Source organism: Pungitius pungitius, chromosome 1 (genome assembly GCF_949316345.1).
Source record: "Pungitius pungitius chromosome 1, fPunPun2.1, whole genome shotgun sequence".
Classification (NCBI taxonomy): Eukaryota; Metazoa; Chordata; class Actinopteri; order Perciformes; family Gasterosteidae; genus Pungitius; species Pungitius pungitius.
Window position 1 is genome coordinate 18,255,903 of NC_084900.1, and position 27,363 is coordinate 18,283,265.

At 45.3% G+C, this 27,363-nt stretch overlaps 2 protein-coding genes across 5 annotated transcripts; both read left to right on the forward strand.

The window, feature by feature from the left end:
• The first annotated feature begins 86 nt into the window (after positions 1 to 86).
• Positions 87 to 13,167, forward strand: ap4b1 (adaptor related protein complex 4 subunit beta 1). Its single transcript, XM_037480361.2, has 13 exons — positions 87 to 360; positions 870 to 1,094; positions 1,182 to 1,312; positions 2,997 to 3,144; positions 3,493 to 3,778; positions 4,900 to 4,998; positions 5,498 to 5,609; positions 5,895 to 5,978; positions 6,059 to 6,162; positions 7,152 to 7,359; positions 7,805 to 8,113; positions 12,003 to 12,131; positions 12,335 to 13,167. The coding sequence occupies exons 1-13, from the start codon at positions 248 to 250 to the stop codon at positions 12,772 to 12,774; spliced, it is 2,388 nt and encodes a 795-aa protein (XP_037336258.1). The 5' UTR covers positions 87 to 247; the 3' UTR covers positions 12,775 to 13,167.
• Positions 13,168 to 13,337: 170 nt separating this feature from the next.
• Positions 13,338 to 27,347, forward strand: LOC119223297 (alpha-1,3-mannosyl-glycoprotein 4-beta-N-acetylglucosaminyltransferase C-like). 4 transcript variants are annotated; one of them, XM_037480521.2, is made up of 5 exons: positions 13,338 to 13,638; positions 18,513 to 18,597; positions 19,953 to 20,103; positions 20,956 to 21,210; positions 24,094 to 27,346. In XM_037480521.2, coding segments are annotated over exons 1-5 (1,398 nt in total). In that variant the 5' UTR covers positions 13,338 to 13,636; the 3' UTR covers positions 24,999 to 27,346. The 4 variants fall into 4 exon arrangements, with proteins under 4 accessions (XP_037336418.2, XP_037336420.2, XP_062418861.1 ...); XM_037480523.2 differs by lacking the exon at positions 13,338 to 13,638 and adding an exon at positions 13,804 to 14,124 and having other exon boundaries at positions 24,094 to 27,347; XM_062562877.1 differs by lacking the exon at positions 13,338 to 13,638 and adding an exon at positions 13,804 to 14,064 and having other exon boundaries at positions 18,517 to 18,597; positions 24,094 to 27,347.
• The last annotated feature ends 16 nt before the right edge of the window (positions 27,348 to 27,363 follow it).

The window sequence follows — 27,363 nt, forward strand, 5'->3', positions numbered from 1 at the left end:
CAGGCAGTTAGCAAAAGATCAACAGGCAGCGTGCGATTCTTACTCCAACCAGCAGAGAGCAGCGCACTGTGGAACTGAGCGTAGAAGAAGAAATGCGGAAGTGCGGCGTGTGTAAACAATCGAGTCGTCGAGTCACGACACGAACGCGCTCCTCCATCTAAAGGTTTGACCGTTCACGTTTTAAAGGTTTGCGGTACGTGTGAACAAGGTGTCGACGTAGCCGGTGAGACGTGACGAGGTGTCCGCCATGCCGTATCTGGGCAGCGAGGATACGGTGAGGGAGCTGAGGAGAGCTCTGTCGAACCCTAACATCCAGTCCGACCCGCTGCGCTACCGGAACTCCATCCTCAAGGTGATCAGGTACGGTGTCTGCTGTAGAGCGGTGGTCCCCCCATTCTTCTGCCGAGCCCCCCCTTTGTCCACATGCCTGGCTGATGGACCGACGTGTGCGCGTGATGCTGAGAGGATGAACCTGCGGGAGACAAGGACAACCGGTCGGTCCTCCAGGTCCCTCCTCCTGCCCACCGGGGTGTCATTGGTGATGGAGAGCCAGCCGTCCATTTCTAGTTCCTCCAATGCACCCTGCACTAAGGACAGTCCCACCATTCTCCGCTCTACTTTAGATTTTGAGTATTAATTAGTGAGTTTTTACACACCAAAAAGTTCAGCTGAGATGTGTTGCTGTAGCTCTCTGCTGTGGAGAAGTGAGGCCTAACAGAGCCAATACAATGTCCTGTAGTCTACCTTGGTGACACCTCATTTGTCCCTTTCACTCCTTTTAATTATTATTTATATTATAGTATCTGATGCCCTGATGCCGGCTTTCACATTCTAATGAACCCCCCCCCCCCCCCCCCCCCCCCCCACAGGGCCATGTCCCAGGGTGTGGATGTATCAGGCCTGTTCAGTGAGATGGTGAAAGCCTGTGCCACAGTGGACATAGTCCAGAAGAAGCTGGTCTATGTCTTCCTGTGTTCCTATGCCTCTTTGAACCCTGAGTTGTCTCTGCTGGTCATCAACACGTTGATGAAAGACTGTCAGGACCCAAACCCCATGGTGCGCAGCCTGGCCCTGAGGAACATGATCAACCTCAGGTGAAGCGCGACGTGCGGCGACATCAGCACAAGCCCTTACCCTGTGACCAATGGTTGGGGGTCTGACTGTGTCTGCGTGTTTCCTAGGTTACCCAGTCTGGTGGAGTACGTACAGCAGCCTCTGACAGCAGGACTGAGGGACAGAGCCGCTTGTGTACGGCGGGTGGCTGTTCTCGGCTGGGCGAAGCTGCATAATCTCCAGCCCCGCTCTGAGATAGGTAGGATGGGTGGAGTGACGCTGAGATCCAAAAGAGCCCGGTGGCAGGACGCTGTGTCTCCTGGTATCAAGTGGACAAGTTTGTCTCATTATCAGGAATCAGGAATCAGGAAACGTTTATTGCCATAATATGTTGGACATACATTGTCTTGGCGGTTGGTGCATGACAGAAGACAGTATAATAATGACGACATAGTGCAGCAGTAAGATAAAAGTATAATAAAATATATGCTATGGGTAAGTACGCTAAAGCTAATGCTATGGGTTAGTAAGTTAGAGGAGATAAGATACAATTATAAATAAAGATAAAGTGCACCAGCTTAACAAAGTGATGAGTGACAAGTGAAAGTGACAAAGTGAATGGATGAACATGGGAGTCAGTCAGGGGGGGCCCTGGGCTCTGTTGATGAGCCCGACTGCCGAAGGGAAGAAACTGTTCATGTGGCGGGAGGTCTTAGTCCTGATGGACCTCAACCTCCTCCCGGATGGGAGGGGCACAAACAAAAATATCAAGCTTATAATCTTACTGTGTTGACTGTATCGTAGGAATTAATTAATGCTAACAACTATTTTATTGCGCAAATAAAATATACATTATCATTTCGATAGTCCTTTGGTCACTGGACATTTTTATTTTGAATCTCCTCCAGACGATGGAGTTGATAGAAAGTTATTTTAAACTTTTTTTTAACTGAGATTGTCCAAAGAAAATCTGGTACAAACTGTGAGATATACTCTGCACAGTATATCCCAGTATCACAGTATATCCCAGTACTGGACCACTTCACTTAAACTGGGACATGCTACTCAACATATAAGAATGATAAATAGATTCATTATGCAGCTCCCTGATCAATGAGACATGTCTCTTCTTGTACCTACACATTTATAATTTCTTATTTGTTATAATGTTATAATCTCGGAGGGTAAATTGTTTTTCTATAACGACAAATTTAGCTTTAGCTTTAGTTTTATATTTGATTTGATTACATTGATATTATTAATCGTTATTAATCACAACATTTTTAAATAGCATATACAGATAGGGGAGGTGTGCCCCTCCACTGCTAACGGCAGATGCCACTAGAATTTATATGGGTGTATTTCCCCTCATGATCTACTTTCAGATATTATGAAATGGAAAGGTATGTTTTGAATAAACCTAATATGTTCCATCATGTCTAGAGTCTTCAGTGGCAGAATGCAACACTTGCCAGGTGGGGGATCTAGGGCAATGGACCGGCACCGGTCTGTGGGCCATTTGGTACCACGCCTCATAGAAAGAATAAATAATTTAACTTTAATTTAAAACAAATGACTGGATTTTCTCCCAATTACATTAACCAACATACTTGTCCCTCATGACACATTTCCCAAGCGCCCTTTTTCACGGTGACAATTGTCATTCCTCGCTCCGTGCCGACCTTATGGTGTTAGGAAGTAGTACCTCCCATTGGGCGCCTATGAGGAGATGTGGAGTTGTGTTTGTACATTCAACTGTCCATGTTGCATGAAGTACATACTTGAATTTCTGTTGCCGGTCTAATTGCATTGTGGTTCAATTTGGTGCCCGGAAGAAAAACCTTTAGATTAAGAAAGAAATGATATCTCTGGTTTTGTTACTAATATGGTTGCAGTGTCCATCGCTACATGTTATGTTCTTGCTCTTTGGGTACCTTCCTTAGATGGTGCAGTGGTGAACGAGCTGTACGGCCTGCTGAGGGACCCGGACCCGGTCGTGATGGTGAACTGCCTTCGAGCGCTGGACGAGATCCTGAAAGAGGAGGGAGGAGTGGCTATCAATAAGCCAATCACCCATCACCTGCTTAACAGGTGAGAAGATTGGAGAACCATGTCAAGTCAAAGGGGCTGAAATATGGGAGTCATGTTACAGTCATGTACATTTGTGATCATGTTTTGTTGTATGACATGGTGATGTTTATGTGGCGGATGGAGACCGCTAAAGCCCCTTTCTTCAGTCATGCCTCAGCAGTTCCAGTCTAGTAACTTCTACGTAGTTTAGTTTTATTCCCCTGAGTAATCTGAGCTATGAGACAGCCTGCTCTGAGTAAATATGGTGGTATAACTTCTCACTCCGCAGATATTTAATAAATGTTAAACTCATGTGAGCAGGAACTAGTGCTCAAAGACACTTGTCTACATCGTTATTTGTCCTCCTAGGTTGGAGGAGTTGGATGTTTGGGGTCAGTGCGAGGTGTTAAGGGTCCTCCAGCGGTACCGTCCCCAGGCAGAGAACGAGCTGTTTGACATCCTGTCCCTGCTGGACGCCTCTCTGGTCAGCCCCCACCCCTCGGTCATGGCGGCTACCCTCAGCCTCTTCCTCGTCCTTTGCCCCGACCTGCCTGCCGTGAGCATTGCGGCGCTGGAGCGAGTTTGTGGACCCCTGCTGGCGGCCTGCGGCAGTGTGTCCAGGGAGACGAGGTTCGCTGCTCTGTGCCACATCCAGGTACGTGCTAATAGACAGATATAATAGATAATTAACAGATAATATAATAGATAATATAATAGATAATACTAGAGTCCTTTCCAGAGTAACAAACAGGAAGCGTAATGCATGACACTATCTGAGTTGTTCATGGGACATGAGGCAAAGCCTTGGCGACAATCCGGTCACACACATGCAATTATTGCACCAACATTAATAGCGATAATCAAAATGATTGCAATTTTCAGACCATTTTCTGCCATTTACACAATGATGATATGACAATATAATAGCATAATAATCCAAGTAGTCTTGTAAAACGAACATAACGTTTTATTCGTCAGAATATTCATACATTAGAATTGAAATGTGAAAAATATATCCTAAATAAATAAAACAAATAAATAATAAGTGCATGGAGCGGGCCGAAGCATCGGGCTTGGTGCGATCCACCGGGGCGTGTAGACCCCTTCGCCCGGCGGCAGGGCCACGCGCTCCGCGGCTGCAGGGAGAGGCGGAGCAGGCGGTGCGGGGACGTCGCCCCGCGCATGGCCCAAAGAGGTGGACGAGCAGTCCGGAGGGACCGACAGTAGTTCAGCGTGAGACCGGGCGATGGTTGTTGTTTCAGGGGAGACTTTATCTTAGTTGTATTGCCTGTTTCCGTTGCCACAAAGTCGACGCACCGGCGCGTGCACGTGGCTCTCTTCCCTCATTCGGCTTGAAGCCCAAATGTTCCAACACCGGAGCTGAAGAGTGCGGCTTCGGAACATTTTGACTTATTTATCATAATTGTCTGCAGATGTTCCAAAAAAATAACCGCTCATAACACGGCCTTCCTTTCACCTGTTGGTGTCCACTCTGCGCGTGTCTAAGCCCCGCCTCTGACAATGACAGCAGGCAATAGGGCAGCGCGAAAATGTCCAAAATGTTGGTGATGTTCAGTTATATGTATAATGAATATCGCACCACCAAAAATAATTTTGGCACCGCTCAGTATCGTTACAAGCGACAATAATACTGCACTTACATCCTCACACACTCTTAGTACAATGGCTCCCAGGCAGCTGGCAACCACTGGATTATCCCATTGGATACAGGTGCAAAACACTATTTTCATGGAGTCGTTGTCTTTCTTTCTCCAGCTGCTGTTACGTTCTCTCCCCGGCCTGATGGGGGCGCACTACAAGCGTTTCTTCTGCGGTTACGCTGAGCCGGCCTACATCAAGCAAAGGAAGATGCAGGTGATGCCAGTTCGTTTATTTTTCCATTAGATATAAATGCTAAGGAAAGGAGCTTCAATGCTTCCCTACTTGGCTCATTTAGCATAGGAACCACTGGACCTTCCTTTATGAAAGGAAAGGAGATCATTCTGTCCCACAATTCCTTGCGGCGGTAATATTTAGATTTCCTCGCTGCAGACTGACGGCACTAACACTACGTGGCCTAGTGAAGTGGAGTCAGATTCCCTTGTCTTTTCCTAACTACCTTTCCTTGATGCTGACCTTTTCCACAGAGGTCAAGGAATAGTGGTTAGGAATAGACGTTAGGGGGTCATTTTTTGGACTATTTGAATCCAGCCAAAAGCTTGAAAGAGGGACGCTAGATTTTGGCAGAGGGCACCTCACAGATGACTCGACTGTCCTATATCCCCTTCTCTGATTCTTCGGACTCAAAGTGCTGCAACACCACTGTGTCTTTATTGATCTTTTGATGAGTGCAGCTAACACTGTTGTGTTGCAGGTGCTGGTGGAGCTGGTTAATGACGACAACGTGGCCATGTTGCTGGATGAGCTGAAAGGATACTGCACTGATGTCAACACAGACACGGCGCAGGCTGCGATCTCAGCTATAGGTGACAGTCAAAATCAGTTTGCACACTTTTGTCTTTTTAACCATATGAACATTTCCAACCAGCCACTTCTTTTTCACATCCTCTTTTTTCCAGCTCACAATTTCAATTCATTTTATTATTAAAGCCCCAAATCACAAATTTACCTCAGAGGGCTCAACAATCTGTACACATGCGACATCCTCTGGACTGAAACCCTCATCGGCAACCCAGCCTGTGCTCTCCTATCGTCTTGTTTCCACACTAAGAGGACGACAGACAGATGTCTGTTGTGTGCGTTGGTTGCAGGTCGGATCGGACGGAGCTACAGCGACAAGTGTCTGGAGATCCTGACTGGACTGCTGGGGCTCAAACAGGAGCACATCACTTCTGGTAGATACATGCTGCTCTGTGGAATGGGCCGGTGACCTCGGACTCGGGTGCCTGTTAACGTTTTTCCTCTCTCTCCTCAGCGGTGGTGCAGACGATGCGTGACCTGGTGTGGGTTTGTCCTCAGTGCAGCGACACAGTGTGTTCGGCTCTAGAGGGCTGCGAGGAGACGCTGCAGGACAGCCAGGTCAGACAGGAGCTGCTGCCACCCCCTTTTTTAATCATTCTCTGTAACAGGAACACAGATCTTTGGCTTTTATTTGTGCTTGTCTGACTGGTTTGAAGAGTTTAGGCTCAGTAAATAAAAGGGTATCGCACATCATGTTCAAGTTCAATTCTAATTAGAGACAACACCACCCAGTCCATCACTCCTAGAAGTTACTGTAATCATTGTCATTCACCAAAGTTTAAGTTTCCACTTAAACTGGGCAGCTGTGACGTCGCTGGTTTGATCCCCACCCCCTCATGTCAGGGTGTGCTAGCTGTTCCCACTTGGGAACTCCACCATGCTGCTCGTTTAAGTTTCCACTTAAACTTTGTAGCATAACATAATCAATCATTGTCATTCACCAAATTATTTCCCATTCCTTTTCTTTTTTGTCAAAGATAGGCCTGTTACACTGTTTATTTGTGTTATTAACAGTCCCCACTGGTATTCTATTGCTTTGATGGGCTTTGGGTCACAGGCACGTTAGAACCCTTTGTCACTAGGTAAATTCACGCCTGTCAACATTTCAATTGTCATCGGATAAGAGGCTCTTACACTGCTCAAGTATGTGACAAAGTACTGTGTAGGAAGAGAAAACAAAGCCTGCGCCAACATGCCTGGATGACTCACTGACTGATGGGGACACATCTTCAATAGGACCAGTACAGATAAACAAAGTAACATTGACATATGTTCCCTACCGCTTGTTTTTACCACTTTTACCACTAACAAGCTACATCCAGTTGGAATGAGTGGAATTACAACTTCTGGGTTCGTCAAGTATTGCAACACACAGGAGACCTTTCCCCGTAGACTTACATTTTGACTAACACCAAGCTCCGATTGTGTCTCCATGTGACCACACACAAGAACTCCACTGGATTCCTTCAAGTGTCAGCAGACATCTGATCAACCAGAGTAATACTTTGAAAATAAATGCTGTGTTCTTTCTAATCATCCTCGTTTAGGGCAGGCAAGCCTTGCTGTGGCTGCTGGCCGTGTATGGGGAGCGGGTCTCCAGCGCCCCCTACACGTTGGAGGGGTTCATTGATGGAGTGAGGAGCGAGGCCTCTCTGGGAGTCAAGATGGAGCTGCTGACGACCGCCATGAGGCTGTTTGTGTGCCGGCCCGCTGAGACACAGGACATGCTGGGAAGACTGCTGCACTACTGCATTGGTCTTATAGCTAATATTCTCCTTTAACTGCTGTACGAGTGGGGGGGTAGAATTACATTACAGCGCATTATGGATAGGGCATGGTTGCATTGGGTGACAGGTGACACTAGCTGTTCCCACTTGGGAACTCCACCATGCTGCTCGTTTTGGATTACGCTAGGAGTTCGGATGGTCGTCACTACAAAGAAGGGACAGCCAGAGCTTCCCACTTTAACTTCTTACCGGGGTCCCGACCATCAGGCACACCTTCGACGGCTCGTTTGGGGGTTCAGACCTGCTTCCTGTTTGATTAGAGCTAGTTTGGGATAAGTTGTGATGGTTACGGTCAGGGCAAGGGCCTGGAAGGCCTTATGTCAATCAGTGTGCTCACAAATATAGAAGTGTGTATTTGGTGGGTGTGTGTGTGGTGTAAAAGAGGTGACATTGTCCCACTTTGTGTTTTTCAGAGGAGGAGACGGACATGTGTGTGCGCGACCAGGCACTTCTCTACTACCGCCTGTTGCATTGTGGTATGGAAGAGACACGCAAGGTCCTTGGGGGTCGGAGGTCGGAACTGTCTCTGGGCGTTTTGATTGGCCGCCCCGCGGAGCCCATCAGCCAGTGGGCATACAGCTTTAACACTCTGGAGCCTCTGAAGCAGGGAGGTGTGGAGACAGAGCCAACCAGCAGAGGAAGCCCTCAACATGTGACCTTTGACCTTAACAATGACCTCTCGGACACACTGAATGGTTCTCAAATTGAGGAAGTTCATTCAGGTGAGTGAAGACGTTCAGATCTTTCTCCTGAGCATCTTAGAAGGGCAGCTGTGACGTCGCTGGTTTGATCCCCACCCCCTCATGTCAGGGTGTCCTCGGGCAAGAACCTTAAGCCCAAGTTACAACGGATAGACTGGGACGTGAATGTAGATCAGTTCACAGTCCTGATGGGTACGGCCCTAAACCATTCAGGGTTTTATGACCCAGCAGCTGGAAGGTGTAAAATTATCACAATATTTATTGTTTGCAAACAAGAAACAGGATTGACACACACATGCGTTATGAGTCAGGGCTGCTCAAAGGTCTCCTTTTTCCAGCGTCGGCATATACTTGAGATGTGGTATCAGAAACTAGAAGGTTCTGCCAGCGTAGAATTCAATTCATTTTATTTTGTATAGCCCAAAATCGCAAATTACAAATTTGCCTCAGAGGGCTTTACAGTCTGTACACATGGGGAAAAAGGGAAGAAACCTTAGGGAGAACGTCAGAGGAGGGATCCCTCTATCAGGATGGATAGAATGAACTATGTAAAAGATGTATAATACATTCAATTCATATGACACAAATTATTCAAATAATTGCAATTAGCAGGCCAAGTGTATGGCAGGACCACTGCAGAGGCAACCATCATCAGATAGAATCTTCATTCGGTATAACCACCATCCGATAGAAGCTCCATTAGGTAGAACCATCATTAGATAGAAGCTCCATTAGGTAGAACCATCATCAGATAGAACCATCATCAGATGGAACCACAATCCACAGAAGCTTCTGTGGGGAGGGAGAGCACAAAGATGTTGGTTTATGATGTCAGTAATATGAATCATATTTAAAGTAATGATGATGATGATGATGGCAGCAGCAGTATTCAGGACCAGGGTCCAGACAGAACTATGATCTACGAACCCCTGCTAGGCAAGAAAACACGAAAAAACTCCTGTGTCCTAAGAAGTCCTCCAGCAGCTTAACTAAGGGCTGGTCCAGGCTAACCTGAGCCAGCCCTAACTATAAGCAATATCAAAGAGGAACGTTTTAAGCTTTATCTTAAATGAACTGACCGAGTCTGCCCCCCCGGACTGAAAGTGGAAGCTGGTTCCACAAAAGATAACTGAAGGCTCTAGGAACCACAAGTAGCCCAGCATCTACGGAGCGCAGATGCCTTGTAGGGCAATACGGTGTAACAAGCTCTTTAAGATAAGACGGTGACCTCACCAGCAAGTGCTTTGTAGGTGAGATATTCTTGATTTAACAGGAAGCCAGTGCAGAGAAGTTAATACAGGAGTTATATGATCCCATTTCTTAGGTCTTGTTAATACAAGTGCTGCAGCCTTCTGAATCAACTGGAGAGGTTTAAGCGATTTACAAGAGCAGCCTGATAACAAAGAATTACAGTAATCCAGTCTAGAAGTAACAAATGCATGAACTAGTTTTTCTGAATCACTTTGAGACAGACACAGATCTGATTGTTCAGGACCGCCATGTTCTTTATTCTGAGACACGTGTGATCCTCATGAGACACTGAGTGGCCTTCTGGACATCTGACCATCATATCATGAGATATGAGTGGTCTGCTAGACTCACTGCAGAACGTTGATTGGTTAAAAGAGTGTCGGCACGCAAGGGGAAAGACAACACACGAAGCGCCATTTTTAAACTACAACACCGTCGCAACAATGTCGCCACGCAGCATTACTTTAACAGCCACATATCGAGAAGCAAGAACAGGATCGGCTGTATGTCCTCCATTGTTGTTTACGGTTAGCTTTCAGTTTTCGCGCGATTGAATGACGTCAATCTACTTTCCGTTCAATACCGCGCCTATCAAGTGACGTTACCACTACTTTCTGGAATACACCACGCCTATCAAGTAAGGGTACTGTTGGCGGTGGAAACGCTCGCCAAATCACGGTTAACGGACCCGACCCGTACCATACAGCTCGGTGGAAACGCGCCATTAGTCCCCCCTTCTGTTACTTGTTCTTCTGAGTTTGTATCTCTATGTGGAAATGCACTTATTGTACGTCGCTTTGGATAAAAGCGTCAGCTAAATCACATGTAATGTAATGTTCTGATATTTACATGACATTATTGCAGTTTTACAACACTTGTAAACACACTGATACAATAGTCCTTTCTACTGAAGAGTTTCAAAATCTTATTGAGACATAAATCTTCTCCTCCTTGATCTATGGGGTGATTATAGGTGTATTTTGTGACTGCGCTCTGAATCCATAACTCCACCTACATCTCTGGCTTGATTTGTGCTCTTTGACCAGTGGTTGAAGCTGAATTTCAATCGTTCATTCTTGGCCCCAAAACAATGAATTCTGTTTTATTCTGTTTAATTGAAGGTAGCCTCTGTCATCAGTGTGGATGACACTGATGACATGTAGTGCTAACGAGCTTTGAGTGGTCAGAAGACTAGAAAAGAGAAATACAAGTACAGTGCATTTACTATTTTCCTGTATTATTCTTCCAACAAAAGGCCATGACATGGGCCCAGAGAGCTGCCCCCTTAGCACGTAACACGTGGATGTTCTGCTGTGATACCTGGAGCCCCTTTGCTACAGATTGAGTTATACATTTGAGGTAAACAACGTCAGGAGATCGTCTATCCACCTCGCGTCCATGAAATTAGGTTCACTCCCCTTTGTACACGTAGCAAAACACCGCTGGAGAAGGAAGCTGGCCCATGCGCTTCCACCATCACGGATTATGAACACGCTGCTGGGGTGTCTCTCCTACATGCCTTCATGGTGCAGCAAACAGGTCACAAGTAAGAAGGGCTTATTGGAGTTCCTGTTGCCTGTCAATCAGCAATCTGACGTCACCAAGACATTTTCGAAAGAAGAATAGATTAAAAAAAGTAAACGGCAGCAGGGATGTTTGAAAGAGCTGTTGGTTAAATTAGTTTTGTGCCATCCACAGGTACATATTCACAGCAGCACAACAGCAGTTTTACATCTTCATAGATGAGAAAATAATATTTCTTTAAAACAACCACCACATGGTGCTGCCCAGTGACTCAAAGCTGCACCACCAGCTTTAAAAAGGTCATATCTCTGTGGAGATGAAATCCAGCATTCTGATTGGTTGAGAGTGTGTCACAGGGTGTACTTTATTGAGCCATAGTGTACTGTTACCCGCTGTTACGGGTCCATTGACCCGAGCGTTCCATATCACTGCACCCTCAATATAATAGCTTAGATTGTCGTTTCAGCTTTTAGCTCTGTGGCAATCGCCGAAAAAATACCAGAACCCCCTCCAAATGATGGTTTTGAGGCAATGCAAGCTTTCACAAACGGACAATTAAGGTGGACGTCATGAGCGATGTGAGTGAATGAGATGGTGCGACATCTTGCACAGAGACTTGGGGTGGTTTCAGAATGTGGGTCTCCTAACTAATCATCAATGGTGCTAGGCTAACAAACGCGATGTTGTTGTTTGGCTGTTGCTTACCAACAGCCACACGTACAGGACTAATTGTCTCTAAACTACTGAAATGTGATACACACTGTTTAGTGGCTACAACTATTTTGTGCTGAAAGGCAGCTGTATTATAAAAGCAATAAGGTACTTGAGGCTGTACTTTATCATTATGATTAAACTAAAAATATAATTATTAACTTTATTAAAGAAATGAACCCAATATTTTGTGCAATAGATGAATGGGTTGAGATACTTTCTGAAGTCTCTGTAGCTTACGTGTGTCTACTGTGAGACCACAGACAAGCTTAACTATTAACTTGTGTCATTTAGGTCTAAGACAGAGGACTTTTGCCCCATGTCAATGTCCCTTTCTCGGAATGCAGTTTCATTCTCACTCCGTCTACAGTGTTGCTGCTCCCTTGTTCATCTTTTCTTCCCTGTCCTCGTGTGCCTCCTCCAGGGTCGGATGCTTCCTGTGGGTTTTCCTTTTCCTCTCCTGATGTCCTCAGTTTGTCCCTCTCTCCGGCTCTCAGCCCACAGGAGTTTGAGCGTCTGTGGACGCAGCAACTGGATTGGCATGCTGAGAAAGGTGATTAAATGAAAGGGGACCATTTTATGTCCACGTCAACCTCCTCGTTGGACAAGTTTGACGAGAGAAAACGCGCCTTTGGGTTTAAAGTATACTTTAAAACCAGTGTGAGACTGCCACCTGTGATCCTCATTTGATTAACGTTTGAATTTATGTATTTGCGTGCCACTCAACAGTTTCTCTGACTCCTTTTGTTGCGCTAGGGGCTGAGGAGCTGGAGGAGGAGGAGGATTATGTGTGCTTGGAAGAACACATCCGATGCCCTGCCATACCTCACTGCTCACCACAAAGCCTGCAGGCTGCAATGCAGCTGGTTAATATCCAGACCCTGGCCTTCACGTCGGCCCACACCACTCCCTGGAGGGTCTACCTGTACACACACACCCAGCAGGCAGCCCGCAGCACGCTCATAGTGGGCGAGCTGCTGTATGTTGGACAGGAGGATGAGGATGTGGCGGGAGAGGAAGCCGGGCTAAGTGCAGGAGAGTTGGTTAGACCACATGGGCCAGAGGAGGAAGTTAAAGTAACTCTTAAACAGCAACCAAGAGATGACAAAGCTCTGAAGGGGTTTCTCTCCATCCTCACAGCTGTGCTGCACACGCTGTCCTCCGAGAGCAATTCAACACGCACACAAAAACATTGAAAAAGCCACTGAAAATGCTGTGAAATAAAACCCGCTGAAAACCTTCAGCAAAGGCTCAGACTTCAGGGAACCACAGTGAGTTGTAATTCATGTGGGAGTGGTCTTCACAGGTGGAACTATTTAGTGGATCAACTTCAGGTGATAGTTTAGTTTACTGTCCTAAGAAGAGTTGAAATTATAGTGCTGAATCATTGCACAAAACCTAATTCTCACTTTTCTTGTTTGAAGTGAACATAATACTTATCTCCGTAACAGGTTCCCACCACGCCGAGCTAGAAGAGGAATATCATGGTTCACTGTTTTGTATAAACAAATGTGAGCCGCTGTCGGAGGCTCGGGTGTCAGCTCACTGCTCGTTCAAGTGATGAAATTAAAAGAAATACTTTAACTCCTCTTGCATTGTGGTTTTCTGTTTGCTTGAGTCAATACGTCTTTTGTCCAATGTCTCCACTCACTAAATAGCCCCCCTCTCACACACCTGGTGCTTTGTTTACCATGTCAGATGCAGAGCTCGCCACTTTGAAACCTTGGAGTGACATTTAGTCGTGGTGACCGTACGGCCCACGGGGAGCAGGAGGAGGAACCTACGCGGCCCCAAGTCGGCTTGCTTTGAGCGTGATGATAAAACGATGTTTGGCGGCAGGGCGTGACTAAAGAGCCAAATGAGTGACACTGAGCCCCGCAGACCCGGACAGGACGAGGTGCGCTGTCCGTCTCTGTGCCGGCACAGGGACCGCGTGCACACACGTGCTATTTCTCTTATTAGCTTACGATACGGGTGCGTTTTGAGGCTTACTTTTGAAACGACGTTGGATAAATAAAGTGCCTGTTGGAATCGTGCTTAATTTCAACGGAGTTCCTCATGTAAGTATTCTACCAAATTGTCCCTTTTTAATGATTCTCGTATCTACGAACTCCGCAGTCAATACTTAATATAATTTAAATTCTATTAAAGCTGCGTGTCCTTTTAAATCATTGCCGTTCACACGGTGCTGTTGGACTAAAGCTCCACTTTGCTGTGCGCTTTATTGTGTTGTGTCGTCACGAGGCAGTGTGTCGTTAACACAAACATGGACACAGCTGTCCCGTCCATCACGTCCGGCCCGGTAGTCGAACAGCCGCTCTGCGCGCTAACCGTAAACCCAGCCGTGATTTTGGAAGCCTGGAGGAAGGTATTTCGCCTCTGACGCAGGTGTGTGTCCGCTCCGGAGGTTCCGTGTCCCCGGTGAGCAGCCCGACGTGTTCCCGCTCCACAAAGCAGTACGCCGGGAGGAACAGTGGCCAAGGCAGGTTCCGTGGACATGTGGACCGCATTACAGCATGAAATGCACAGTTATTCGGGGCGTTACGGTAAAGGAACCAATCTTTGAACAAGATCCCAAAGCGTACACCCTATCTTCAATGGGTTTTTGTTAAGGGTGACCTCTATACCCATGTTTACTTTCAAGATATATTTCTGTACAGCTTTTGAGAAAACCAAGGCAAAGTCAGTAAAAATGACGTATTAGTGTCCCCTTCAGTGCAGACCACAGATTGTCCGTTGCGGGGGGGCAGGCAGGCCCTATTTCCTCATCGGGTACACCTGTCCCCTCGCGCAGCGGAAATACACGAGGGCAACTTTTTTACTTTTTAATACTCAAACATAATAGTCACGCGACACAACGAATCGATAATGAAATTCGTTGCCAACGCTTTTAATAATCGATTTTAATCGATTTCATCAATTCGTTTTTGCAGCCCTAATACAGTCTATCAGTCCTACATGGCAGCGAGCGCAGTCTCCTGCTGATCAGACTCTTCTGTCGACTGATAGTGCTGTGGAGAGGATGGTTTCCATTGTCCATGATGGTGAGCAGTTTGGTGAGGGTCCTTTTGTCCGCGACTGACAAAGTCAGAAATCAAACTTATTGGGAGATAAAATACAGTCCGGGTGGTAATTCAGTAGTTGATTAGTAATGATTGAAAAGACCTGAAAAAAGTTCTCTCTTTATGGAACCACTGTGACCAATTGCTTAACGAGGAAGACGCTGCAGAATCAGCGGCGGCTTTGCGCATGCGCGCGTGACTGTCAGTCTGGACGTGACGTGTATCTCCTCTGCAAACCTCGATATCACTCCCTCCAGGAAATACACGAGACCACGAATCGTATGGAGCCAAATCCAGGTGAAAAGTTTTGTCCATACGAAAAAAAATGTGAACCTGAAAGTTTAAGTTTAGTTGTTGAACATTGAAAAATACAACACTGTAAAATAAAAATAAGTGGACAAAAAAAACCCTTTCATACCCCCGTGAGGCAAAGGTGCCTCGCAGCTCCAGCCACTTGCATTATATTGCCCTAGTGTGGACCTTGCTGCTTCCGTTGACTAAGTGAGGTGGGATGCCCACCACTGCCTTGTGCACCAGGAACCCGGAAGATGGTGAACCATGCCTGGGCAGGGCGAAACCATAGCAGTCCTGGTGTGCAAATCGGTCGTCTGACCTGAGTATAGTGGTGAAAGACTAATCAAACCATCTAGCTGCTCAGTCCCTCCGAAGACGATGATTAGAGATCTCGGGGCCAAAACAATCACAAGTTATTCTCACACTTTAAATAGGTAAGAATGTGAGTTGCCAAGGTTCCCAGTGTGATTGCCGAGAAGCTGGGGGCAGCCCTGGCAGTTTTCTTAAAGAGAGTAGGGGCCCCGGTATATCATAGCTGCACGGTATAGCCAAGTATAATCCATGGGTTATAATGCAATGTAAGTCGCTTTGGATAAAAGCGTCAGCTAAATGACATGTAGAGTAATTCATTGACCCCAGAAACGACCGGGCTACCCTAACAGCTGTTCGCCGCTCGCTGGCCAACTCGCTCGCAATTGACCTGCGAGTTAGCTTGTTAGCATGTTAGCTTGTTTTGGCTGCTAGTGTTGCCACCAGAGGCTCGACAGACTGCGCAATAAATCATTTTCTGATCTAACATATCTTACGTCGGATTTACCAAAACCAAAACCAGACCAAAACCCTCCAAACAGACACCGCTCATTACTTGAGCACAAGTTGTGTTGGGGCATCTCTGGTTCTCGTTGTTCCTCCTCCAAACCCATTACTGGCATAACAGGTTGGACTGGGGGAGGAGTTTCTCCTTCGCAAATATACATTCTCTGTGATAGCAGCTCACTCGCTCAATTTTTTTTTATTTTAATTTTCCCATGCAACGGCCCGCGACCCACCAGGTGAGAACCACTGACCTATTGGCTTGTGGTCAATCAGTTTTGCCAGCACTGATGTGCTCTCCATTCGGCCTGCTTGACTCACCTTTATGTGGATTTGTCTTGCTCAGTGTTCTTTTTTTCTGCTCTCTGTATTTGTTATGTGCTTCCACTGTAGGTGTGTTTTTTCTGCCTGACTCATCTTGTAGCCTGTTATGGTTGCTCAAGTCTAGGGTGACTGTGGGTTAGTGGGGAGCGCGGTTGTCTTCCAATCAGAGTGTTGGCAGTTTGATCCCAGGCCTGGCTAACCTGCATGTTAATTGTTAGTTCCTCTTTTGAGACCAAAAATGCGTAAAATAATACTTCGTACCTGAAGTATTTCCAGATCTCACTTCTGGCATCTTTTCTTTCAACAAGCCGTGGACTGTCGGCAGCCGCTCCCCTGATGCTGGTAGTCCCGCCCACCCAGCCAATGCGTGCAAGGCAGCCGGACAGGGAGCGGAACACTGAGTGCGCTCTGGTTGCTGCTTTTTTAATAAAGTACCGGTACTACAAATTTCAAAACCGTACAGTTTTCAACGTAAGGGTATCTTTCTAGTACCGGTACACTGGCCAACACTAGCATTAGTGTGTGAACTTGAGAACCAGATGCATTTTGATTGAAACTAATTCAATCAAAATGCATAACTAATTTAACACTAATTTTATTTCCTGTTAAGTTTTGGGCAATTTGTTGCAGCAGCCAAAGGTTTACACTTGAAAAATATATTTTGACAAATGGCTGGATCCCAATATAGTTTAAATAAATAACCATTCATTCCATCTCAGCACTGGCTGTACTATTTATATCCCACAGTACAGTAGCTATAGAATATACCTCGACTAAAACACTAACAAACTGTAGCACTATCAGTTTTGAAACTGCTTATTTGATGAAAATTGTTGAAATGCACTTATTGTAAGTCGCTTTGGATAAAAGCGTCAGCTAAATGACATGTAGAGTAATTCATTGACCCCAGAAACGACCGGGCTACCCTAACAGCTGTTCGCCGCTCGCTGGCCAACTCGCTCGCAATTGACCTGCGAGTTAGCTTGTTAGCATGTTAGCTTGTTTTGGCTGCTAGTGTTGCCACCAGAGGCTCGACAGACTGCGCAATAAATCATTTTCTGATCTAACATATCTTACGTCGGATTTACCAAAACCAAAATCAGACCAAAACCCTCCAAACAGACACCGCTCATCTCTTGAGCACAAGTTGTGTTGGGGCATCTCTGGTTCTCGTTGTTCCTCCTCCAAACCCATTACTGGCATAACAGGTTGGACTGGGGGAGGAGTTTCTCCTTCGCAAATATACATTCTCTGTGATAGCAGCTCACTCGCTCAATTTCTTTTTATTTTAATTTTCCCATGCAACGGCCCGCGACCCACCAGGTGAGAACCACTGACCTATTGGCTTGTGGTCAATCAGTTTTGCCAGCACTGATGTGCTCTCCATTCGGCCTGCTTGACTCACCTTTATGTGGATTTGTCTTGCTCAGTGTTCTTTTTTTCTGCTCTCTGTATTTGTTATGTGCTTCCACTGTAGGTGTGTTTTTTCTGCCTGACTCATCTTGTAGCCTGTTATGGTTGCTCAAGTCTAGGGTGACTGTGGGTTAGTGGGGAGCGCGGTTGTCTTCCAATCAGAGTGTTGGCAGTTTGATCCCAGGCCTGGCTAACCTGCATGTTAATTGTTAGTTCCTCTTTTGAGACCAAAAATGCGTAAAATAATACTTCGTACCTGAAGTATTTCCAGATCTCACTTCTGGCATCTTTTCTTTCAACAAGCCGTGGACTGTCGGCAGCCGCTCCCCTGATGCTGGTAGTCCCGCCCACCCAGCCAATGCGTGCAAGGCAGCCGGACAGGGAGCGGAACACTGAGTGCGCTCTGGTTGCTGCTTTTTTAATAAAGTACCGGTACTACAAATTTCAAAACCGTACAGTTTTCAACGTAAGGGTATCTTTCTAGTACCGGTACACTGGCCAACACTAGCATTAGTGTGTGAACTTGAGAACCAGATGCATTTTGATTGAAACTAATTCAATCAAAATGCATAACTAATTTAACACTAATTTTATTTCCTGTTAAGTTTTGGGCAATTTGTTGCAGCAGCCAAAGGTTTACACTTGAAAAATATATTTTGACAAATGGCTGGATCCCAATATAGTTTAAATAAATAACCATTCATTCCATCTCAGCACTGGCTGTACTATTTATATCCCACAGTACAGTAGCTATAGAATATACCTCGACTAAAACACTAACAAACTGTAGCACTATCAGTTTTGAAACTGCTTATTTGATGAAAATTGTTGAAATGCACTTATTGTAAGTCGCTTTGGATAAAAGCGTCAGCTAAATGACATGTAATGTAAGCAGAGATCTGCCATGAGAACAATTAAACACTGCTTTCCTAATGAAACAAAGTTTAACTCAAGGCTGTATTCTGTTCTGAAGCTTTACCATTATGTGTGTGTGTGTGTGTGTGTGTGTGTGTGTGTGTATATAACAGGAAGATGCTGCGTCATTCAAAGAAGAATGTTTTGGCAGTGGTGATTCTCGTTGGAGTACTTTGCATCCTTAACTTCCTAATTGCTGTAAGTAGACGCAAATACACACACACACACATGCCCACATACACGTGCACACAAACAGAATGCATATGACCATGCCTACATTTATGGCAGTTAGTTGCAGTTGCAGAGTGTGGTGAGGAAGTTTTTCGAGAGGACCCACATCAAGAGGATGATCCCTGCCACAAACTCTCAGTAAAACTGCTCACTCTGGGTCTGAGACGTGCCCTCTGCGACTCAGTGCTGAACGTCCTCTCAAACATACTCCAGTCAGCCAGAGTTAGCAATCGCACCTTCAACACAAGCACTGTGAGCACAGGGCCTCCGAGGGCCACTGTGCGGCCTCCCAGGGAAACACCAGTATCATTGAGTTTGCTGAGGATACCATGTCCATTGGAATGATCAGTGGTGGGGCTGAGGGAGCGTACAGAAGAGAGGTGGAGAAACTTCAAAATAATAATCTCTCCCTGAACAAAGACGAGACTAATCAGATGATTGAGTGAAAGGGTGAAAACCTTTAAATTCCTGGGCACTCTCATCAGCGAGGACCTCAGCTGGTCTCCCAACACACTCCAGATCACCAAGAAGGCCCAGCAGAGGCTGAACTTCAGCATGCAAACCAAACCTCTCACCACATCGATGACTGTGTGGTATGGACCCTCCACTGCAGAACAGGAAGGGCCTCTGTGTGTTAATAACAGCACAGCTCATCTCAGGAGCAGCCTTCCCCTCACTACAGGACATTTCCTCCACCAGGAGAGCCCGAAACCCACCCCAGCACAGACTCTTCCATCTTCCACTCTGCCATCAAGCAGACGACAGGCGTCTGAAGCTCAGGACCAAGAGACAAGACTGTACACATGACTAAATATCTGATCTTGTACTTTACAGTTTATGTTTTTTCTTTTAAAATCACTTGAACACCGGTAACTTAAACATCATCACTAGGCAATAAGACCAACATATTTGTTTATAGGATATGAGTCCATGACCATAATTCCTGTTTTAGTTTGAACCATTTGACGTTAAAAATGTTTAATTGAAATGATTTATCTGAATACATTTTTTAAACCAACTTGCTGTTGTACGATTTATGATAATACGTTCTTGATATACAAAGTTAGGAAAGAACTTTTAAAATAATGGTTGATGTTGCCTTCCATGTAAAACAAAATGATCCCAAGCTCACACATTGAGGCATGCAGCTTCTTAATGAAACCCTGTTGGATCAGTACCTGGTCTCGGCTCATACTCACGTGTCCCTATCGAGCACTTGGAGAGCCATGTTCATCACTTACTCTGTTTGATGCTTCAGTGTATAGAAAACAGTGTTACAACTGTAATGAATTCTAATCGATCGGATTGTATTTGTTTTGCAGGGCCGCTTCATTTCCCACGAAGCGGATCCAGAGGAGTTAACTTTGCGAGCAGAGAGGTTGGTCAGTAAAGAGTCGTGGTTGGAGCAGGGAGATTACCTGCCTCTCAATGTGTCCTACCAGGTGCTTGCTGGAGCACCGCCTGCTCAACAGAGTGAGTCACACACTTTGTCCCCTTTTGGCTGAAATATGAATTTACCTTTGATTATTATTATTACCTTTCATTACCACTAGCTGACAATAAAACGCATGATAAAGTCCTTTGCCATTTGCCCCCTTGTTGTTGAACTCACCATGTAAGTATACACTAGCATTTCAATATTTCCACTATATCACATTTTATTTTTTCATATTAGGTCACTAATGTATCCCCCTGTTCACTAGCACACCCTCTCAACCCAGCGTCTCACTAGGTTGTTTTGGACAGCGGGGGACATACTGCTCTGTTGTTCTGGCTTAGATGAGCCTTGAATCTCTGCCCAGTCGTCCTTCCTAGCTGGTTAGCAACGTGCTAAATCTAGCGGGGTGTCTCTAGCTGGCTGTCACAGTAAGAGGCGGGGTTTGCAGCGTGTGACCAATCACAAACATGGAGATTACAGCAGAGCTGCATATATAAAAGGAAGAACTGTAATATTAGACAAATGTGACAAAGTTAAACAACTGAAAGGGAAACCGTTTGACAACTGCCGGAAGGAAAACTGAAGAGCTCTGAAGTTGATTTGCTACTTATATGTAATAATGATAAAAGTGTAGCCTTATTATTTTCAGCTGCAACCTGAGGTAATAAAGGTTTAAATCCCTCTGGGGAAATGCAATTTAGTCTATTTGTATTATACTATTTGCTTTGTGAGAGTAGGATTGAAGGACTGTTTATTTAAGATAAGTTAGAGAATATAAAGAGTGCCTAACAGATTATTAATGGCCTGACTCACCACTGACCATTTATACTGAAGTGCTCAGTTACAGATTAGTGTGGTTGAATGAGGACTGTTCTCATGTGTTTCAGGGTATCTATCCATTGGATTGTCCTCAGTGAAGAGGAAGAAGGGCAGCTATCTAATCCCCACTTTGAAGTCCCTCTTCTTTCAGTCATCTCCTGAGGAGCGCTCCTCCATGGTGGTGGTAGTGCTGCTAGCAGATTTTGATGTTACCTGGAGAGTGACTACAACAAGGGAGATTAAAACTACATTTGCTTTGGAGCTGGAACAGAGCCAGCTGGTGGTCCTCCATGTCCCTCAGGATCAATACCCTTCTGTTACAGGTGTAGTACTGTTTACACCTTTGGACACAATTTCAGTTTTACTCATTTATTTGTGTAGCCCAACTTCACGAATCACAAATTTGCCTCAGATGGCTTAAAAATCTGTACACGTATGACATCCCCGTCCTAGAACCCTCTCATCAGTACAGGAAAATCTTTAGAGAGAGTACCTCAGTATGGCGGCAAATCAGTGTCAAACTTGGAGAGCGCATATCCGGTTCATGCGCACGCGTGAATCAAACATCCGCGGAACGTGAACCTCGTTGCTCGCGAGGCTGATTTCTGCGCGCTCACTGTTGTTCTTTTTTCAATTCAATTCATTTTATTTTGTATAGCCCAAAATCGCAAATTACAAATTTGCCTCAGAGGGCTTTACAGTCTGGACACATGCAACATCCTCTGTCCCGAAACCCTCACATCGGCACAGGAAAAACTCCCCAAAATATGAAAAAACCCTTCAATGGGGAAAAAAGGGAAGAAACCTTAGGGAGAACGTCAGAGGAGGGATCCCTCTCCTGGGATGGACAGAGTGCAATGGATGTCATGTGTACACAATCAACAATGTAAAAAATGTACAATACATTCAATTTCTCTAACTGAAATGATACAAGTAATTGCAAGTAGCAGAAGAGGTGTACGGCAGGACCACTGCAGGGACAACCACCATCAGATCGAACCACCATCCACAGAGGCTTCTGTGGGGAGGGAGAGCAGAAAGATGTTGGTTTTTGATGACAGTAATATGAATCATATTTAAAGTAATGATGATGGCAGCAGCAGGTGTCAGCAGAGCCATGCCAGGAGTCAGAACCGTGGTCCGCACGAAACTATGATCCACGGAGACCTGCTAGGCGAGAAAGCACAAAAAACTCCCGGAAAGAAGCTTAATTAGTGATGTACATTAATAAAACATGGATGATTGTGGGAGGAGAGAGTGAGAGTGTGAGAGTGAAAGAGGGGCTCGGTATGTCCTAAGAAGTCCCCCGGCAGTCTAAGCCTAAAGCAGCTTAACTAAGGGCTGGTCCAGGCTAACCTGAGCCAGCCCTAACTATAAGCAATATCAAAGAGGAACGTTTTAAGCTTTATCTTAAATGAACTGACCGAGTCTGCCCCCCCGGACTGAAAGTGGAAGCTGGTTCCACAAAAGAGGAGCTTGATAACTGAAGGCTCTGGCCCCCATCCTACTTTTTAAAACTCTAGGAACCACAAGTAGCCCAGCATCTACGGAGCGCAGATGCCTTGTAGGGGAATACGGTGTAACCAGCTCTTTAAGATAAGACGGTGCCTCACCAGCAAGTGCTTTGTAGGTGAGGAGAAGTACCTTAAATTCTATTCTTGATTTAACAGGAAGCCAGTGCAGAGAAGTTAATACAGGAGTTATATGATCCCATTTCTTAGTTCTTGTTAATACACGTGCTGCAGCATTCTGAATCAATTCTGAATCATTTTTGACAGTAAGAGGGCGGAGCCAGTCTCCATGGTATCACTACATCTAATTGGTTACAAACCCCATCTTTGGATTGGCTGAAGTTATGCATTCACAGAACTATAGAAGCCCATTTCCGCACTAAAGAAAGGGGATAGAAGGTCGAAATTATGAAATGCAAACATTGTCAAAACACAAACGAGACCTCTCTGTAACCGTAGATGACAACCAGCTACAACCCTAATTTACCACCATTACCATCACTTTCGGCCGCACATTAGGTCCAATCCGTCCAGCTCGCAGACCGAAGTGAAGTCTGAATATCAACTTTCAAGGCAGATTGATTTTTGAAAGATATTATTATTGCCAATGTTACTGAACTATGAAGGAGCCTACACATATCTTATTATATCTTGAAAGTTAACAAGATATTCACAGATTCAGACACTTTGAAAACACCTTTGAGCGCGAGCAGAAATCAGCCTCGCGCGAGACGTGCTATTGCTCGCAGATGTTTGATTCAGGCGTGCGCATGAACCTGATTTGCGCTCTCGAAGTTTGACTAATTTGCTGCCATACCCCAGGAGGGATCCCTCCATCTGGGGGGACACGCACAATAGATGGCATGTGTACAGAATCAGCTACATACCAGAGTAGTGAGCAGAACAATTACAACTAATAAAAATAACAGGAGCACTGGATCACTGCAGAGTACAAGCGAAACATTTTATGTTAAAAATAACTAAGACAAGCCATCTGATTGACAAGTCGCTACTACATCAGTGAGTTGACAGAGTGTAGGCCCCCCTAACGCATAGCATATATTTCATTATATTTCATTATATTTTTATCCTTGCACTGCGTTTTCTGTTGTCCGTTATTATACTGTCTGCTGTCAGGCACCAACCACCGAGTCAAATTCCATGTATGTCTGATATATTATGGCAATAAACATTTCCTGATTCCTGAAAGGAACATTTGGCTAGCTAGATGCAGTAGTGGACGCCGTATTTTCCTTCCCATGCTTCGCTTTTTAAATCAACAGGGACAGAATCCAGCACGGACAGATACGGACAGAAAGGGACATCAACATGCACTTATATTAAATATTATATTATATTAAACAGAAAACATCAGACACACACGTGTAACTCTGTCAAGCTCGCCGTGTTAGGGAAAGTTAACATTGTATTTATATACATTAATTATTATACTGAATTGTATGAACAAAAAGTCCCTATTATGTTAAACTGTTGGAATAAGTGTTAAATATTGAACTGTAAAGTTATAATACGTGTTTGATACCTTTTTGTTTGCATTGAATCACACTGGGATGTTTGGCTCGTCCTACCAAAAAAAGAACAATGTTAACTGTGGGAATACATTTAGAGTGTAGTAGTCCTCGTAGACTTCTATAGAAACACATACTGATACAAGTCTCTGTGGTTCTCCTGCAGGCCTAAAGAGGAACTACAACGATGCGCCGGAAAGGGTATCCTTCCGCTCCAAGCAGAACCTGGATTACTCATTCCTCATTCACTACAGTGCTAGTCTTGGCAGATACTATCTCCAGCTGGAAGACGACGTCTCCTCTGCAAAATATTTCCTCTCGACCATCAGGAGGCACGTTGAGGAGCACGAGGCGAAGAAGACCACCTGGGCAATGCTGGAATTTTCAGTCCTCGGCTACATTGGAAAACTATACAAATCTGCCCATCTTCCTCTCCTGGCCCGCTTCCTCTTCCTCTTCTACCAGGAGATGCCTTGCGACTGGTTAATGTCTCGCTTCCGAGAGCTGCTCACACAAAAGGAGCAAATTGTTTTCAAACCATCACTGTTCCAACACATTGGGACTTACTCCTCTTTCCAAGGGACATACAACAAGCTAAAGGACAAGGACTTTGAGGAGGGGTTCTACACCAATCCTTTAGCTGAGGTTTATTCTGACATGTCTACCTATAAGAACCACCACCCCCAACTCGCCTGGGAGCCTGGTGAGGGGTTTTTCTGGGGCCGCTCCCCCGAAAATGGATCTTATCTGACCGCAGTGTTCAAAGCCCCCACAGTGGTAACAGGGATATTTGTAGAAACCGGATCAGAGGGCAAAGACGTCCTGGAGTCGGCTGAGGTGGAGATTGGCCGTGACGTGAGGAGCACAAAGAAAGGGGAGAAAAGTTGTGAAGAGTTCTTGTCTGTGGGCACTTTGGAGAATGGGAGGTTTGAGAAGCACGAAGTGGACAAAAAGGATAGTTTTAGCTCCTCTTGTCTGAGGATAAAAGTTTCAGCGGGGCAGAAGGATTGGGTGATTATCAAGAAAATCCGCATCTCAACAAAGCCAAGTTTAATTCCACACCAGCCCTAAAAATGTTTTTTTTCCGGCCAGATGAGTAATTTATTATTTGACCTGCTTGATGATCAATGCAATCTGAACATGTAACTTTTGTGCCTTGTTAAACATTGTCATTGACGTAGCAACAATCAAGTGCCTAATGAAAGCGTGTAAGGCTTCAGTCCATAACATGTTTGGTATGTTGTGTAATAACTTGAGAGTTTCAGTGATAAAAAGTTCCTATCAGCTACAAGCCAGGACCTCCAGGAGCTTGCTGTATTGACAATGTTTACACTGTCTGTGCACATGACTGGTATTGAGTGTGCATAACTCCTGGATACGGTGAGGGAAACTTGATGCTCATGGTAACTTTCCTCCTGATAGGGTTAGGGAGCATTGTGAATCTTGGAAGGATTGCCTAAACCGTGGCCTTGTTGCCCACCTGGATATCGTCAGAAGATGGACGGAGCTGATGAAACCATTTTGGCTTCTGAACAGTGACATGCCCCATGCTAACCAAAAGAAGCAACTGTTGCTATGTCAATGGGATTGCAACATTGACACAATGTTACCACACTGCCAGGTGACAGACATTTCTCATCTTTTTTGGGGGGGCAAATGAGACCCAGGTAACTGATATGGTGCTATAAATAGCCTTAGCTGTGTTTATCGGTCGTGGCATTGTTGAAACCTGCTGTTGCGGCTTTACAATGAGATTGAGTCCTAGTTTGTTCTATTCTTCTAAATAAGCCCTTCAGCGCCAGGGGGCCAAGAGTCCGGCTGCAGAAATCATGTATTTACTTTCCAATCTTCAGGTTTACTAGCGATTACTAACTCTCAGCGTTGTGCTGATGTGTGGTGGTGTTGGGTGGAGCTCAGATGCTCTCAGGTGAGTGCACAGGTGTGGAATATCTCGGTCAACACGAAGCCGTGTCACGCTCGTCGACCCTCCTAGCCATCCTAACTGCTGGAGGTGTCCCTCTCAGTCCAGCCTTGCTCGGTCACGGCCCCAACCATCTCCCTTTGCCCGTCATTGGCACAGCACCAATCCCACGGCTGTCTTCTAGAATTACTGGGAGTAAGAATTCTGGCACCCTCAATCAGGGAAGTGATGCTCCTCATTGAACAGTCCACCCTTGTGCTTTTTTGGAGACTAACTGGGATGCTGTGCACTTAAACACTGTGCTTTCATTTTACTCTACGGTGTAATCAAATAGACACAAGTTTAGGGTACTTGTCTGGGAATAGTTTGTCATTGTGTTTGCATTTTCCTTTGCTTGTGTTGCGATAGATGGGCAGATATAAGTTTTGCTTGTTGTTTTTAATATAAACCTCCGATGACAGGATGGATTGGTTTGGTTACTGTGCCAACCTCTGCGGATTCATCTGTTTTTCCTTTCTCCTGTTTTAGTGGTCCTTAGGAATAAATGAAATAAACACCAACTGGGGCCTAGACAGCTGCCCGGTCCTCTTGACATGAGGAAGAATCCACCCTTAAATGTGTCACAGCCACCGTAGGCCTGCCGCAGTCATCAGTTCACCACTCTGAAAGACCAGGATTTGGTCTGTGGTGTGATCCTAACCATACGGCGTTGAATGGGATGAGAGACCTGGGCTTTGTCCCAAAGGCAGTGGGCGGTGTCAAGGTGCTGGTTAGTCACAATGAACCCATCAATCAGGTCTGCTCTCATGGGCTCATCCCTCTATGCAGACGTGGGGTCTATGGAGTTGACCAATTTTGTTGGTTGTGATTTTCCAGTCAGTCTAACATGTTCATTTGTTCATCAATTTCCTACAAAACATTCATCTCTCCCAAGCAACCTGAGAAAGGTTTGATATGAGACAGCTCCCACTGTCCATCTGGTCTATCAGGTGATTGGCCTCTTGGCTCCTTGTGTTTAGTTTCCTCAGTCCTAACTTTTAGGATTGACGGCCCCTGATGACCACCAGGAGCCAGCCAATGAAATGAAACCCTGTGGTGAGTCATTGGTACAGCAAATAATCTAAAATTGTATTACACACAATAAAGTCCAGGCCATGATGCTTGAATGCTATTCACATTTATGTCATTAGAGTTGTTGTCATGGTTGTTGGAGAAGCTCGTCATCGGTGAATGTACAAATGTACGGTGCAGAGATTACACTTTGTTCTAGAAGGTGTTGTAGTTTCCTTTTCCCAATAAATAAATAAAAGCTCACAAAATGCCAATGGGAGAAAATAAGTGTATCTCATTCAAAATGGACAGAAACAAAACTAAGCCAATGTCTTGGTCATTCAGCAGCATCTGTCTACTAATTTACCAATTTCACAGCAAAAGATTTTCAAATATAGGCTCTACAGACTGTTTGGCCATCGAGGGACAACATAAGATTGCAACCATAAAAGGGGTAGAATCCCC

Coding starts and splice junctions, on each gene's coding strand:
- ap4b1 (XM_037480361.2), top strand. CDS start 248: ATGCCGTATCTGGGCAGCGAGGATACGGTGAGGGAGCTGAGGAGAGCT. Junction 3,145..3,492: donor ACCCATCACCTGCTTAACAG/GTGAGAAGATTG, acceptor TTGTCCTCCTAG/GTTGGAGGAGTTGGATGTTT. Junction 4,999..5,497: donor TCAAGCAAAGGAAGATGCAG/GTGATGCCAGTT, acceptor GTTGTGTTGCAG/GTGCTGGTGGAGCTGGTTAA.
- LOC119223297 (XM_037480521.2), top strand. Junction 18,598..19,952: donor TCCTTAACTTCCTAATTGCT/GTAAGTAGACGC, acceptor TTTGTTTTGCAG/GGCCGCTTCATTTCCCACGA. Junction 20,104..20,955: donor AGCACCGCCTGCTCAACAGA/GTGAGTCACACA, acceptor CATGTGTTTCAG/GGTATCTATCCATTGGATTG.